Source organism: Acyrthosiphon pisum, chromosome A2 (assembly GCF_005508785.2).
Source record: "Acyrthosiphon pisum isolate AL4f chromosome A2, pea_aphid_22Mar2018_4r6ur, whole genome shotgun sequence".
NCBI classification, from domain to species: Eukaryota; Metazoa; Arthropoda; class Insecta; order Hemiptera; family Aphididae; genus Acyrthosiphon; species Acyrthosiphon pisum.
The window spans coordinates 58,605,892-58,621,637 of NC_042495.1; the positions used below are offsets into that span (position 1 = coordinate 58,605,892).

The 15,746-nt window shown below is 28.8% G+C and overlaps 1 protein-coding gene across 2 annotated transcripts; it reads right to left on the bottom strand.

Moving 5' to 3' along the window:
- Positions 1 to 3,080: 3,080 nt before the first annotated feature.
- Positions 3,081 to 11,731, bottom strand: LOC100162787 (putative uncharacterized protein DDB_G0271606). Of its 2 annotated transcripts, none has more exons than XM_008186212.3 (4): positions 11,303 to 11,731; positions 5,784 to 5,902; positions 5,494 to 5,711; positions 3,081 to 5,432 (listed from the first exon to the last, which is right to left on the bottom strand). In XM_008186212.3, the coding sequence occupies exons 1-4, from the start codon at positions 11,364 to 11,366 to the stop codon at positions 4,016 to 4,018; spliced, it is 1,818 nt and encodes a 605-aa protein (XP_008184434.1). In that variant the 5' UTR covers positions 11,367 to 11,731; the 3' UTR covers positions 3,081 to 4,015. The 2 variants fall into 2 exon arrangements, with proteins under 2 accessions (XP_008184434.1, XP_001943133.1); XM_001943098.5 differs by having other exon boundaries at positions 11,315 to 11,725.
- Positions 11,732 to 15,746: the final 4,015 nt, after the last annotated feature.

The following is a 15,746-nucleotide window of genomic DNA, read 5'->3' on the forward strand; positions in this document are numbered from 1 at the left end:
AAGCCAACCTCACTACTTATATTTATATTTGAATAGCTGTAAGTTTTATATTATTATTAATCAAACTAAATTCAACGGTAGTTTAAGCGAATCTTTAAGTAAAAAATATGTATTTTGCATAAAATCTTTTACATTAGTTTATTTTTATACTCATCATCAATATTTTCATTATTTTAAAATTGTATAATTTAACAATCTAACCTTAGAATATTTTGTTATACGGCTCTGAGGTATTATAATAAAAGCAGAGGCAGTGGTAAAAATTATATTTTATCTTCTCAACAATGATGACAATCTACCTTTTTACCTTTTACTTCTCTCAATAAAAGATACAATAAAGCTATATGAAGGCTTGTACGATAAAGTGGATCGTATAATATTAGTATAATAACATGTAGGATACTTTGAAAAAAACATAATTTACAAATTATATAGGTATAACGAATTATAATATTTTAATAATTCTACTATGGTTTACGAAAACTTTAATTATTTTAGTTCCTGTACATATTGACATACCTATTGTTATGTAGATAATATTATTATCATATATTTTCATTGTTTACCCCTTTAACTAATTACAACCTACGTTTTCATGTATACTTTATTATCTAACATTGAGGAGTCGTTTTAATTATATTCTTAAATCGTGTGTTTGAATGTTGCTGGTAAGGCGTAAAATATTTATATTTTATATTTATTTAAATAGGTACCTACTAAAAATAAGACAAATTATTTTGGGTCAAACAAATTTTTTTGTAAATAAATATAAATAATAAAAAAAAAGTAATTACTAGAGATGGATAAATTTACCAATAAAGTGGTAAAAATGGTAATATAGAATCTAAGGTTAAATAACAACATTTCTTAGAGCCATATTTTTTATTAGTAAATACGATTGTTATTAGTTAGGTATAACTATTGTTATATTCTTGACAAATTTATATTTTCTAATAATAAAAATAAAGAACTAAAAATGGATTACATAATACAATTAATAAATAATCAAAACTAACTTTTCAAAATTACCACATCATTTCCTTTATTTTTAATGTTCAAAAGTCAAAACATTTATGTTTATTTACTTTTAATTATTACTTATATACAGTATCGAGAAAAAATAAAATATGATAAGTATAATAATTATTGTATTGGTATTTATTATCAGTTGATAAAAAAGATAACTCTTTGCAATTCGCGATAGGCATTTTTGATTGCATTTGATTAGAGGGGCCACAGTGCCACAGAATATTTGTTTGGGTAAAAAATGCCAAAATGATAAAAACACTGCTGGCCGTTGTAATATTTGTATCTCGATAAGTCGATACACATAATATCATCATAATAGTCGATAGATCAATTAACTTTTCCTGCCACCAACCCCCCAACAGATATATATGTATACAGCTAGTGTAACAGATAGAACTGACTTTTGGAATAACTTAGGTTCTAATCAATGTTTAAAATGTTTTTTTATATATATATAATATAATATAGTCACTTGCGCTACACATATGTTATAGAAAAAATTATTTTTATTTTTTAACACTGAAAATAAAACATTTAAAATTTGATTTAAATTTATCGATATATTCAAAATAGCCAATTTGTGAATCTGATTATAAGAACAATTTTGATAGTAAAAACATTTATCTAGTTAAGCAGTTTATTTTTTAGAATTTTTCTAAATATTATAATTTTTTGATTTAATGAATTTGGAACGTAGTAACTTTTTTTAAATATTTTCTCTGGGAATTTGCTGATATGAGTATATTTCTTAAATTATTTACTAATCATATAATTTTAACAATTTTTGTAACATGTTTAAGTACCATCATTATTTTTTTTCGTCAAGTCTTTTTGTTACACTTTGTTTATCAAATCATAAAATTTTTTAATATAAGGGGTGAATTACACATTTCACACTATCTTTCTAAATAGTTGAATATTGATTATAGGCAGTACATTTTAAATTTCACATATCTTCGATTAAATTTAAAATATTAAATTTCAAAAAAGTTTATATTATAAACTCAAATCCTAATATTATTAAACCAATATTTGAGTAAAATATTTATTTGTCGTATGAGTTTTGAGAAAAACTACTGTTTTTTTGTTTTTATATTAATTATTTATGAAAAAATATGTCAAGTTAACTAGAAATATTTTAAAGTAGTATACATTTTTATTAAAATTCATACTCATCATAAGAGATGGTATAAGTAAATATTAATATCATACTTCGTGGCCAAACCATAAATTAAATACCATTGTTTTCCACGGCCATTTATTTTTAATCTATTGTAAAACTGCGTTTTACAATATTGTTTTTATTTATTTTTTAACTTGCAGCAACATAGGCCATTGGGTGAAGGTTATTTTGGTTTTTTACTGGGGGCGGTTGGTTTGAACACGCGTATATGTGACAAGGATTTTTCATTAAAACCCGGGAAGTAGCCCTTCTGGAAACTAGAGACACCGGTCGGTGCTTGCATTCAGAACCCGTTTTGTGACTGAGGATAGCCACCGCACCACATCAGGCCACCGTGCAATTGTTATACTATTTATATGCATAATACCTACATATTTTAGGCTGTGTATAATTGTTAGCTGGAAGGCTGTAGCAATCCAGCAAAGTATTATATTTAATATCTGATGTAATTAAAGTTAAGCTTATTAAACGATTTTTTTTTGTTACCTACCATGCAATAGATACAATTATAATATTATTATTTATTATTCATTATTATTATAAGATTTGTGTATAAAAATGTATTAATGATTTTGAATTATTAATTATTCCTAACTTGAAAAATATTACAACATTATGAAATCGTGTTTTGAATAGGATGATTGGTATGATAAAGGTTTTACTTTAAAATTACAACATTTTTATTATTCTCTCAGCTATAATATAGGCAGGTAGTTTAAATAGTTTTCAAAATATTACCGAGATTTGTATAGCAATAATATTTTCTAATACAGTTATTCAAAACTACTTACTTAAGTATAATGTGTTATCTACTATACAATTAATTTTGAATTACCTCGTGTAAATGTGTTGTTATAAAATATATATATTACCTATGTTCATTCTTCAATGCTGTATTTTATAAATCGCGTTATTTAAAAGATAGGTACACTTTCTTAAAAATAATTATCATAATTGTATTTCACTAAAGTCAAAATGTTGCAAATGAAAAAAGAAATAATTCACAAAAATACAAAATAATAATTATAATAATAATAATAATAACAAGGGACGTGTATAATATTATTCAGGCATGTGGCGTTTCCGCCAACATTTAAAATGACTGTTTCCGCCAGTTTAAAAAAAGGTTTGATTCCCATTTCCGCAAAAATATCTGTTCTGGTAATATTATTATACTTTTATTTCATATTTTTGGAATACATTTTGCATTTTAATTTAAACACGTATAGTCAATATTATAATTTATATAATATTATATATTAAGAATTATATTTAAAAAAAATAATATCATTATTTTTAAGGTTGGTTCCTATATTTAAATATCAACTTAAATTAATAATTGTACATAGTCTGTATGACAATGTTTAATATTAAAAAATATAATAATAACTAACAACTCAAATAAAAAAGGCACCATAAATGGTAATACATAATATTTTTTCAGTTTGTTCAACATAGTTTCTATATAAAAATAATAATAACTAATAATTTATATCAAAAAGACTGTGAAGATTTTATACAATCTGAGTATAATTTTAATAAAATGGAGTATACATTTTCTTCGATTTTTAGTTACTTTACAATATTTTGATCATATAAAAAGTAAATTGGCAGAAACGGGAATCAAACCTTTTTTTATATTAGCAGAAACGGCCGATGGTGGAAACAGGCATTTTAAAGTATGGCCGAAACGGGTAATTGCCGTATATACAATTTATAAAAACTATTATATACAAAATAAATGAAAGATACATTTTAAACACACTTAATTCATAAATAGGCACTTTTTGTAATGTTGACATTTTATGGGGAGGTTCTGAGTTTCTGTTTCGACTCTGCTAGTTTGGGCCGGTTATCCAATGCTAATACATAAGTCAGTGGTAACTCATTTCCAGATTGATCGTAATCTACCCGGTACAAGTGACGGATACCTTGAGCTGCCAGGAACTGACGCTGTTGTTCGTTAAGTTCGACGGGCATGGGAACTGGTCTATTCCCAAGGATCAGTCGTTCATTGAGTTGTACGTTTGATGATAGTGAAGGTGGTACGGTACCAGTAACCTGAGTGTTTCTTAGGAGCTGTTTTTGTCCAACGGATTTGTCGTTTGCAGCAGCAATCTGTGCGCTAGTTTCTTCCAACACTTTGAGTTCAGCACTGCTTAACGCCTTGAGCTCATGTGGAAATTGCAATAGCTGCAACTGACTTCTGTCCGGCAAGTACTTGGATGTTCCAGAACGGTTACCGCTTTTTGGCCTCTGGCTGCCTCTCGCCTTAGGCAAAGTGGCGACAGTCGTCTCTGGTTGCGTCTGCTGGAATCTAGACAGGAGTGACGTGAGAAAATTGTCCGGCTCCACTTCGGATGACTGCTGCAGTTGTTGGTCTTGTTGCTGCTGAGGTCTTTCAGTTGTCACCACCTGTTGTTGTACTCTGCTCGATTTTCGGCTTTCCTGCCTGGACCTTTGATTAGGTTTCTTCGGCCGGGGAATCACTATCACTTTCTCTTCTTCAACTGGAGCTGCAGTAGTAGTTGACGATGTGAAAGACGTGGCGCTAGTCGTGGGCCCGGAAGTTACCGCTGATATCGTCTGGTAATAATGATTCTTGCGCGGAATCTGTACTACTGGCTCGGTATCTTCGATTGCTTTGTACATCTGACCGTTAGGCTGTATGTAAACCACGTTTTGAAGTAGACGACTACTAACCTGTACCGGATTCACCTTAGTCACGGCTGGGTAGTCTACCGTTTGTTGGGTGGCAGGTTCTATTGCGTAGTTCGTACTTGGCCTCGAGACGGACCTTTGACCTTTCGGTCGGCTTACCACTGTTTCCTCTTGTTTGGCCACTGGACCAAATTGGACTTGAGCGTATGAAAAAGGTTCATCACTTGAAATTGGGAAAACGGTTTGTTGTGGTGACACTAAATCTTGTTGTCGAGGAGCAAAGTTTTGTTGCCGCTGCCCGAAGTCTTGTTGACGTACTTGACCATTTTGATCTATAAATTGCAGTGGTTGTGGCTGCTGTTGTTCGGGGATCGGTGATGGTTGGATTTGAAACTGAGTTGGAAGTGGTTGGGCTAAAGGCCTCTGACGGGGTCTAGTTAACGCTGTCTGCTGTTCTACTAGTGTTCTTCTCGCATATTCTTCTTGAAGTCGAATTTGTTCAGCAGTGAATGGCGATCGTGTCGTCGTTGTCGTCGGAGGAAATGCATCTGACGGTAGTCTAAAAATAAAATTACATAATATTATCAACGGTATTGATAATTTTGTATAAAAATAATTACCCTTGTACGAAATCTTGTTGTACATTTTGTTGTCTAAACTGTTGTTGTACATTTTGTTGTCCAAACTGCTGTTGTACAATTTGCTGTCCAAACTGTTGTTGTACATTTTGTTGTACAAACTGTTGTTGTACATTTTGTTGTCCGAACTGCTGTTGTTCCGGTACTAAATTTCCATCATAATTTGCCTGTTGAATATAATCGAAGTATTCTTGTGGGATCTAAAGAAAAATAAAAACATTTATCCAATTGGATGTTAGAAGTTTGTCTACTTTTTATACAAAATATTTTACTTGTTGTTGGTTGAGGTTATCATTTTGGAAATTTGTTTGTCTTTTAGAAACACTCGATAAACTTTCTAACGTAACTTCTTTTTCATCGTAATTGTTTTCTGTTGATTCTGATAACACACCTAAATAACAATATTAGTTTTTATTAAAACTCATTAATATACATTAATGATAAAAACCCGGAATTCGCTCTGCTGTATAAAAGGTGTCTAGTGTCCCATAACATTCAGTAAAGTATTACATTTTTAAATTTTAACTAAAACTGAAAATTATATGCATTTTTAACTATAAAATAATTTGCAAGTCTTCATAATTTTTATTTTATTATTTTTTTTTAATACTTAGGTACATACATTTATTTCATTTTTTATTTTTTTATTTTAATATTTACATACATTAGTCATTAAGACTGTATTTTTGATATTTTCAAGTACAACTTATGTGGAATCTTCTATTACATTTTTAAACATTTCGGTTAATCATTAAGCATAAACATTATCATCGATATGTATAGATGAAAGATAAAAGTAAAATATGTCGTAATAGTAAAAAACTAAATAATAGTCAAAACATTTTGAAAATTGTACTGGAAAATCCTAAATTGAAAAGTGTTATTATATTTAAATATTCGATGATAATGTTTAATATCTAAAGTTATTATTTTTTAATTGCAAAAAAATAATAAAATCGGTTTTATCAAAAACTAGTGTTACGTAAATATTCCCATTTTACCATAATTTATTTTAATTTTTCTCGATGAAGAAAAGTAGTTGTACGGTTAATTGTTCACTATTGATCCTGCAAAGTCACAGCTAGATCCAATTTTCTACCAGAAAACCCCTTCAAAGATAATGATTGTAACATTTTCAATTTTCTTCTATAAAATATGTTATTTATTTATTAAATTTTTTATTTTTATTGCAGTAATTTTTTTTAAATACTCAGATTTACATTATTTTTTAATGTTGATAACAAATTTTATGCTGGGTCAAAATGCTGGAAAATGTAATACTAACTTCTTCATAGGCTGTAGCTTCAGTTAATAATATATATTATATTACAATATCATAGTTGTTATAATAAATAATAATTAATAATAAAATATTATAATATAGGTAAGCGGTTTTGGAACTTAAGATGCTTTACTCTTTGCGCTATTACGTATAATATTATTAACTAATTTACTATACACAATTAAAACAGACGTAAATATACGTAAGTGAAATTATGAGAACATGTAGTAGGTATTTAATTTTAATTTGATGTATAAGAATAACATATTTTTTCGCTTTTTAATCACCTAACGCTCCTCTAGTCCTCTTCAACGACCAACGCCCCTACAATTTTTTCGGGTCTTATTCCAATACCACATCCTGGAGGCTGCTAACGCACACATGGGGGTGCTATCACCCACTTCAAGAAAAACTGCTCTAGGTATACAAATGCTAAAGAGCGAAAACGCATTAAAATATTTATATTCTCGGTTAAATAATTATTTGTCAAATATGTATTATATTAAGAACGTAATATCTTTAAAATAAAATTAAAAGATGTAACAAATCTATAAAAATTAAAACTAATGGAAGAAAATGCATTAATTGGAAACAATATTTTTTTTTTGTACTTTTATGTAATTATAAAAGTAATATTAATAACAGGTAGGTACCTACCTACTTTTATAAATCAATTTATTTCCAAAAATTAGTCATCTACCCAATTATAGGTATCTCACTGCAAGTGGTTTTCAAAACATAATATTCAAAGTCAATTTACGCAATATCAATAAGGTAATTAAATACTAATATAATATTAAGCCGTACCTACTTATTAATGACCAATCATAAAAAAGGTGTTTGGGAAATAAAATTGTTGAAATCGTTCCAAGTTCCAACTTCGATCAAAAGTTTCGAAAACAAACGATTTCAATCTTCTCTCTAAAAAAAAAAAGTAACCCTATCGATTTTCAACACAAATGTTCGTACATTTCATGCACAGTGCACACGCGTATTTACGTTACCTATTAATTATTTGAACAATATTTCACTGATAAAATATCACACTTACCACACGCTCTTTTGAAATTTTTTTAATATAAGTAGGACATATAGGCATTTTATTAAATTATAATATATTTGTATACGATAGGTGGAAGTTTTTTTTCAAGGGAAACGAAATTACGTTTTAATTATTATGTGAATTTCGATCATAGTTAGCCAACGTGGTTTTGCAATAGTCGGACGGGTTCAATTAACCGTAATGATTTTTTGGAACCAGTTATTTTTTTCTGTACATGCGTTTAGACTATCCTCTACCGTCGCAAACATTTTTTACATTGCATTTTTTATACGCGAAACTAATCATGTGACAATGACACACTGACTATTAGGTATACGCGTAATAATATATTATAGTGTCATGTCGCGCAACTCTGGTTCTAAACCCAACCCGACCCAGTTTTCGATTAAATACGGTTTTTATATTATTCACTTTATCGATCTCGCTCACAGTCAGACAGGGTAACTACTAAATAATAAAGAGAATACACGACGGCCTCTCCTCTACCTCTTCCACGTGTGATATATCGTTTTTCGCCGAATAGCACTGCCCCCCCACCGCCACACTAGAAACGGCCAAAAGTCAAAACAAACTAATTTTATACCCACCCGTTTCGTATTTCGTAGTATTTCCACCATCCGACCTTATAGTCGTTGTTTACACCGTGGTCGGTGCTTGTATTATACGGTGATAATCGCCGTACACCTCAAGTACTACTTGAGTATACTTGACCCGTTATTTTAGTCCCTACAGTATAGTTATCATATATACGTCACTTCTCTTACCTCGTCGTCAATTTCAGCTTTTTCATGTTTTCGCCAGATGAGTGGAAGTCGGAGCTTCGCCTCATTGTCAGAAGACGCGCGCGCGTGCGCCTCGCAAAGTCATTCGATTTTCATCGGCGACCGAGTTTGTGTTATGGGTCGAGTACTCGGGTCGGACAATTTGTTTTTAACGATGCATAAGTATTATAATAACGTACACATAACTGCGGTGATGTGGTTTAGATAATGATACTCTGGGCTCGCACACCTAACCTAACACGGCCCGCACACTGTATTTGGTCTCTGACGTAAGCATTTTAGAAACGTATAAATTATAATATATAGTTCATTATATTATTATACGTCACAATAAAAAGTTTTCTCAGAGGTGTCCCCCGCCCATTATTGCAGTTGATGATATATTTTACGCGTTCATTTTTTTTGTTTTTGTTTTCAGTTTATTTATCGCATGAACCTATTTTAATCCTATTATACATGTATATACGCGTGTTTCGTAATCTTCTTGCGAGCAAATTATGCGTGCAAACATTATGTCAGGAACAACTTTCGAAGTCGAAAGATACATAATAATAATATTATATGTATCAATTAATAAATCATTATTTTTTCGTTCCAACGATAAAAACGAAACCACAAAAATCACCTGATATACCTACTATGGACATACTAATTACTATGGTTTGCCAAATCATAATTATTATCATAGAATATCATTGTAGTAATTAGTGTTATTGACTTACAGCCTGCAGGTACCTACTTGATAAACTATGACATTATTGTAGTAGGTACCTACTAAAAAAATTTATTGGTTTAATATGGCTGTGCCATGCATTTCTATTACACGTAGTTCCGGATTTGAACAGTGTTGGGTAAGTTACTTTTAAAAGGTAATTAAGTTACTTTACTCGTTTCTAAGAGATAAATGTAATTAAGTTACTTTACTCGTTACTCAAATAAAATTGTAATGAAATTACTTTACTTTTCAAATAGAAAAGCAACTCGATCATTACTTTCTCATTACAAAAGTACAATTTTTTTTAAATTTCTTGGGAATAATCTTCTGCAGGCAAATTGAACAAGCAAATTCTTTATTAAACCTGTATAGTTAATAGGATCATATAAAATTTAGTCTTCCACACAAGCTATGTTTATAGGAAACTTATTTAAAGGAAAAATAAATTTAATTAACTGTTCTCGTGATTTACGGTGCAATTAGACATTTCAAATATCAAAACCATTGAAAACTGAATTGTGCCGAGTTAAGATTGGTAGGTAAACATAATAATATCCGCATTATACATAATTTTTTTTTCGATTCGCAATAGATAGGTAGATACTTAATAATTTGAAACTGTAACGCGTTATTCTATAGAAATTACTTTTCAAAAGTATTTTTCATTACATTTTCGTTACTTGGAAATAATTCTAATGAAATTACGTAACGCGTTACTTTCGTTACGTTACTACCCAACACTGGATTTGAAACAGTGTTTAAACAAACTAAGTGTGCTTTCTGCTAAATTTGATTTCTTTAAATATCTTGTATTTTATTTTGCAAACAGAGACATTGATTAAAAACCAAAAAATACTATTAATTCTATTTAATTCAAAATTCAAAATTACCAAGTGCCCATCATTGAATAGTACCTATATTGCTATAACGTATGGTGTACAGTAAAACCTCCTTATAATGGACAACCTATAAGACAGAAATCTTACGTTTAAAAATAACAACAGCCCCGTATATCTTAGTCACCCTACAAGTTACAATAAAAACTACTTTATAAAAATCAGTTAATACCGTTCAGTTAATTTTTTCTACTGAAATATAAATCAAATAATCTTAATTTTTTTCATAAATTTGGGCCAATGATACTTGCATTTAGGGTAACAATGTCCCAAATATATAAGTCCATTGCAAACCGTGTATTTAATGATTTAGGCCAATGGCTTAGCATACTAATATAGTAATATACCTACAATAAATATTATAGCAATCAAACAATCAACATTTATTAATTAAAATATTAACAAAAAACCTTTATATACATAATAACTTTTATGGTTATAACCTAATAAAAATAACAAGTCTTAAAGTTAACAACTGATCAAAAACCAAACAACATTTTCTAAATTGTTTTGTTTTTAGGTAACCTCTTGATGAAACGATAATATAAAAAAAACAATACCTACCGAAATGATCAATGAAATATTTGAACAAAATTATTCAAATAAACGGTACAAATTGATTTTGTTTTTAAACAATAATGTATAAATTGTTTTTTAAAAGGTCAAAATTTATCTTTAACTGCGAGAATTCACCGCGTTATTATTCCTACAAATGAATGATGTTCTAAATTAATAGTACTGAATAAAATTACACGCAAATCTTTGATTAAAAATCTACAAGGGTATAATCGAGTGATATAATCGTACGACGATGGAAATTAGTACGAAAACCAATTCGCTTATCGGCTTATTTAGTCATTATTTAAATTTGTTTTTTTTACTCCTGTTGTATGATTTTTATTTTTAATTATCAACATACTATATTTTATTGTTTGAATTTTTTGTAGCTTACAATTGTATCTATTTTCGGAGGGATATTACTTAAATACGCGTATAATAAATTGTGGTAATAAAAATAATATCTCGTAATACAAACGTATATTAATCACGTACGGGTTGTCTTACCTCTGTGCAGAACAGCGACCATCAACACGAGGCATACAGATACGAACTTCATGTTTACACCTTATAAACGGCCGTCCAGTTTGCGTTTCAGTGGATCACTGCGTCTCGCGAGACTTAGGGCCTAGGAGCCGTATCACCGCATCGGTTAAGAGAGCACCACACGATCTCCGACCCGGCCTAGACCAGCATATTATCTACTGCAACATTGCATAATCCCGGCACTGAAAACCAGTTACGTTTTGCTCACGAACTCTGAAAAATGCTGAGGAAAGTGAAAGCCGCCTGCAGTGCATACGGAATTATTACACCGTAGTTCTCACGACGGGGCGATTGGGTTAATCGGACAAAAACAAAACGCACAGCGCTGATTGTTTAATAGCCCCACTCGGTCGTGCGGTAGACGATCACTATAAGCTTACCAGCGGCTGTGAATACCTTCTATAATATACAGGTATATGGTTGGCTGGTTAGTACCTGCAGCGCACACGAGCTATATTATAGTACTCATATTAATATATTATACTAATATATTTCTTGCCCGCGAGTAATTCGAACTTTATTATGAAAAAGAAATGTCTTGATATGAAAAGAAATGTTGGTTATGTCTTCTTGGTTCATTCCTATAGGTAGGTACCAGCCATATTAAATTGGAAGTGTACTGCAGACATGACAATATGATCAATATGACAATGTAATATGATTATACAATAGACTAAAACAAGATACTCGAAAAGCTTACCCATAAAAGTGTGAAAATGTTGTATATCCTTGTAGGTATAGGTGAAAAAAAAATTCCAAAAAATGTTATGCAGCCGTTATTTTAATATGTATACCATAACCCAGCGGTGTTTTTCAACTTTTTTAACGTCATGACCCCCAAAATAGGTGAAAAATAAAACCAGTCACCTCACGACCCCCTCCCCCATTTAAAATAAATAAAACTTTTGAATATAAAGCAATCTCAAATATCACATTAATTTATACTTTTTACTTTATTATTCATAGTGTATTTCATCCTCATTCATGCAAAGTACCGATTACATATTGACTATTATTGTATACCTATTACCTATTGTTATATAGGTATAAATTTGTACATAAAATATAATAGATTTACCGTAATTGAAACTATGTGTTTTTAGTTTTTTCATAATAGGTTTGTAGTAGTCGAATAACGTATTGATTGTAACCATGTAAATCCATAATATACATAAATATATTTTATCGGTAAAATGTTATTGGTATGTGTTTCACTGTAAGTAGTAGTAATAACCAATACTATAGGTAAGTAATATGTAGTGACATACACTCTAATAGTCTATAAGTAGGGACCGGATTTATATGCAAATGCATATACTTATTGGAATAAGCTCTAGTCATTATTACCAAAAAAAGATGATAAGCACATATATATGTATATATTATTATAATATTAATATAAATAAATTCGTTGTTCCTATAATAGAGTTCAAGTGTTCGACGGAAGCTGATCAAGGCTAATAGTTTATATAGGTATTGAAGATAAATAAAGTTAAATGGTGATAAACTTAGTGAAGATGACAAAAATATACTTTTTTATACTATTAAAACCCTTATAATATACCTCTTTTATTACTCAATTAATTAATACTTATTTTTTACATAATTTTAAATAAAATGTTTTCGATTCAATTTTAAGTGCGTATTTTGTAGCATATTAGAGCATTTTTAAAAGCATATTTTGAGGTATTTTTGTGCATATAAATCCGGTCTCTATTTATAAGTAGATTAGGTAGTCAATATTATTTCTAATTCCATGCTTATACACCTAACTTATTCACAGTGGCGATTTGTGCTATTATACTCATTAGACCTGTCGCGGTGTCGCAGCTGCCCCATTATCCTACACACAAATAGCTTATCCCATCTAAGAGTTAAGACGTTCAATCTCTGAATCCTGTACAAGTCTTTATTAGGTACATACTATATACTTAACTACCTTATATTTTAATTAATCAGAAACGTTATCTATACAAGTTTACTTGCCTACTCTACAAGGACAATTTGTTTTTTTTCACATTATTAGTGTAAAATTATACAAATTAAGGGTTAGTTATTAGTACATAATAATTCTGCAATATGAATTAATTGACTAAATATCCTTGCAAGTTAAATCTTAAATATTTTCCCATACATAACAATAATAGGTATATAAAATAAAATAAATAATAAAAAAAATGTTCATGTAATATATCCCAGGATGGGAAACACCATGTTATATAATAAACATTGAATATTGAACTAAAATTATGTAAGTAGGTGCGTAATTTAATTTCATTAATTACAAAAATTATTTCAATGAATACCTACGTGGAATACATACGCTGTATACAAGTACTTGTTTCAACTACAATTTTAACTCCTGCCATAATTCAATCTAGTTATGGTCTTGACTTACAATTACATATAAAAGTTAAAACTAAAAAAGGTGGGTCTCTCTCTGCTGTACAGTAGGTTACAAGTGGGTCACTGCAATGGATGGTGTTAAATTTGAATTCAATGATATAATAGCATTGTATAAGAAAAACGATTCTGAGCGAAGATGGTCTAACAGCCTAAGATATAAGTATATAACTAACTACTAAGCATATTTGATGATATTATTGTGAATAAAGTTATTTATATATAACCTATATAATATATTTACATTGAACCATGCTTTAATTTTTCAATCTTTAGCTATAAAATTTGAATAGGTATTTTATCAATTTTCACTACAAAATAATTATTAAATTTTAAATTTGATAAATGTTGTCAAAAATCGAACTTTAAATGCTTATAAAAAAAATTTGTAACTATATATGTGTTTTTAATATTTTTCAACTGCTATTGTAATAATATTTAAGGGGCCTTTTATTAAATTTTCTCATTTTAAAGCCCAACAAATAAATCATAGATATATAATAGTATACTTAAGAAGTTTCAAGTACCCACGAATAATATTATACAATCACAAAAAAATAACTAAAATAGTTATTCTAGGTTTTTTAATATAATGTAATTTCGTCCAAATTTGAACTTAAAATTACTATAAAAATAAACTGTGCTCTGTATTTTTGAGATATTTGGTAACAGAATTAACTACTTACGTGAATTTTCGTTTTAAATTTTCAATCCTTAGATATAAAAGTTAAACGTTTTATAAATTTTTAACTGCAAAATAATTATTCAATTTTAAATTTGATAAATTTTGTCAAAATTTGATTTTTAAATGCTTATAAAAAAAAATCTGCCTATATATTTTTAATATTTTTCAACTGCTATTGTAACAATATATCAGGAGCCTTGTATTAATTTCTTAAACTTTTTAGCCCAACAGATAACATTTTATTGATAATTATAGAAAAAAAAAATAAAAAATTGAAATATGATATTTTCAGTAAACAGCTCAAAATGAGTTGAATTATTTTCAAAATTTTATCGTATATATAAAATGCTAATATAAACATTCAGTGAAATTTTCAAGTATCTACAGTTATTCGTTTTTTAATTACAACAAAATAAGAAAATCGTTGCAAGAGAAACCGAGTGATTATCAAATGTTGTAAGAATATGAATTTCAAACACTCATAAAAATTTATTTTGACTCATTTGAGGACATTTTTTTTTTTTGAAAGAGGTAGACAAACTTATGAGGAATCTTGTATTACATTTTCAAATCTTAGATTTAAAAAGAAAATTTTTCATGAATTTCTAACTCAAAATAATTAGCAAATTTTCGTCATTTTTATGTATTTTGTCAATATTTGAACTTTAAATGTTTATAAAAAAAATGTGCTTATGGATTTTTAATTTTTTTCAAATATCATTGTAAAAATTTAATAGTATTTAATAGCCTTGTATTAAATTTTCAAGTATTTTTACTCAACAAATAAAGTTTTATTGACATTAATAGAAAAAAAAACTAATAATATTGGAAACTGAAAATGTCCGTAAAGAGCACAAAATAATTCAAAATATTCGGAAAATGGTAAATAAAAAATAACAATAATATTGTCCTGGAAAATGAGTTCTTAAGGTCACTACAAGGTATAATTTTCAGTCACGCTCTCCCAAAATAACCATCGATCAATAATGACATAACACAAGTGCACAACATTAATCAATATTATATGATATTATTTCATTTATAATTTTAATGAGTGATAAATTATAATGTTTACAAACTCGTATATAGGTAGGTACTGTAGATGTACCTAATGATAAATAAAACGCAGGCATTTTGATCCTATAGTAAAATATACCATCTGCAGCATAATCATATAAATTATGAATTTTACCGCGTATATGTAATATATATATAAAGCTTACATATTATAAAAAAAAATTGTTGAAATAAAACGTAACGCTTAAAAAGTTATGTCAGCATAATAATATAGTGAGCGACTTAATC

Excerpts from the sequence above, each read along its gene's own strand:
- LOC100162787 (XM_008186212.3), bottom strand. The coding sequence starts at position 11,366 with ATGAAGTTCGTATCTGTATGCCTCGTGTTGATGGTCGCTGTTCTGCAC. Across the intron at positions 5,903-11,302 it reads GCACAGAGGTAAGACAACCC|GTGTGTTATCAGAATCAACA; the intron begins GTACGTGATTAA and ends ATTGTTATTTAG. Across the intron at positions 5,433-5,493 it reads CAACAAGATTTCGTACAAGG|ACTACCGTCAGATGCATTTC; the intron begins GTAATTATTTTT and ends TTTTATTTTTAG.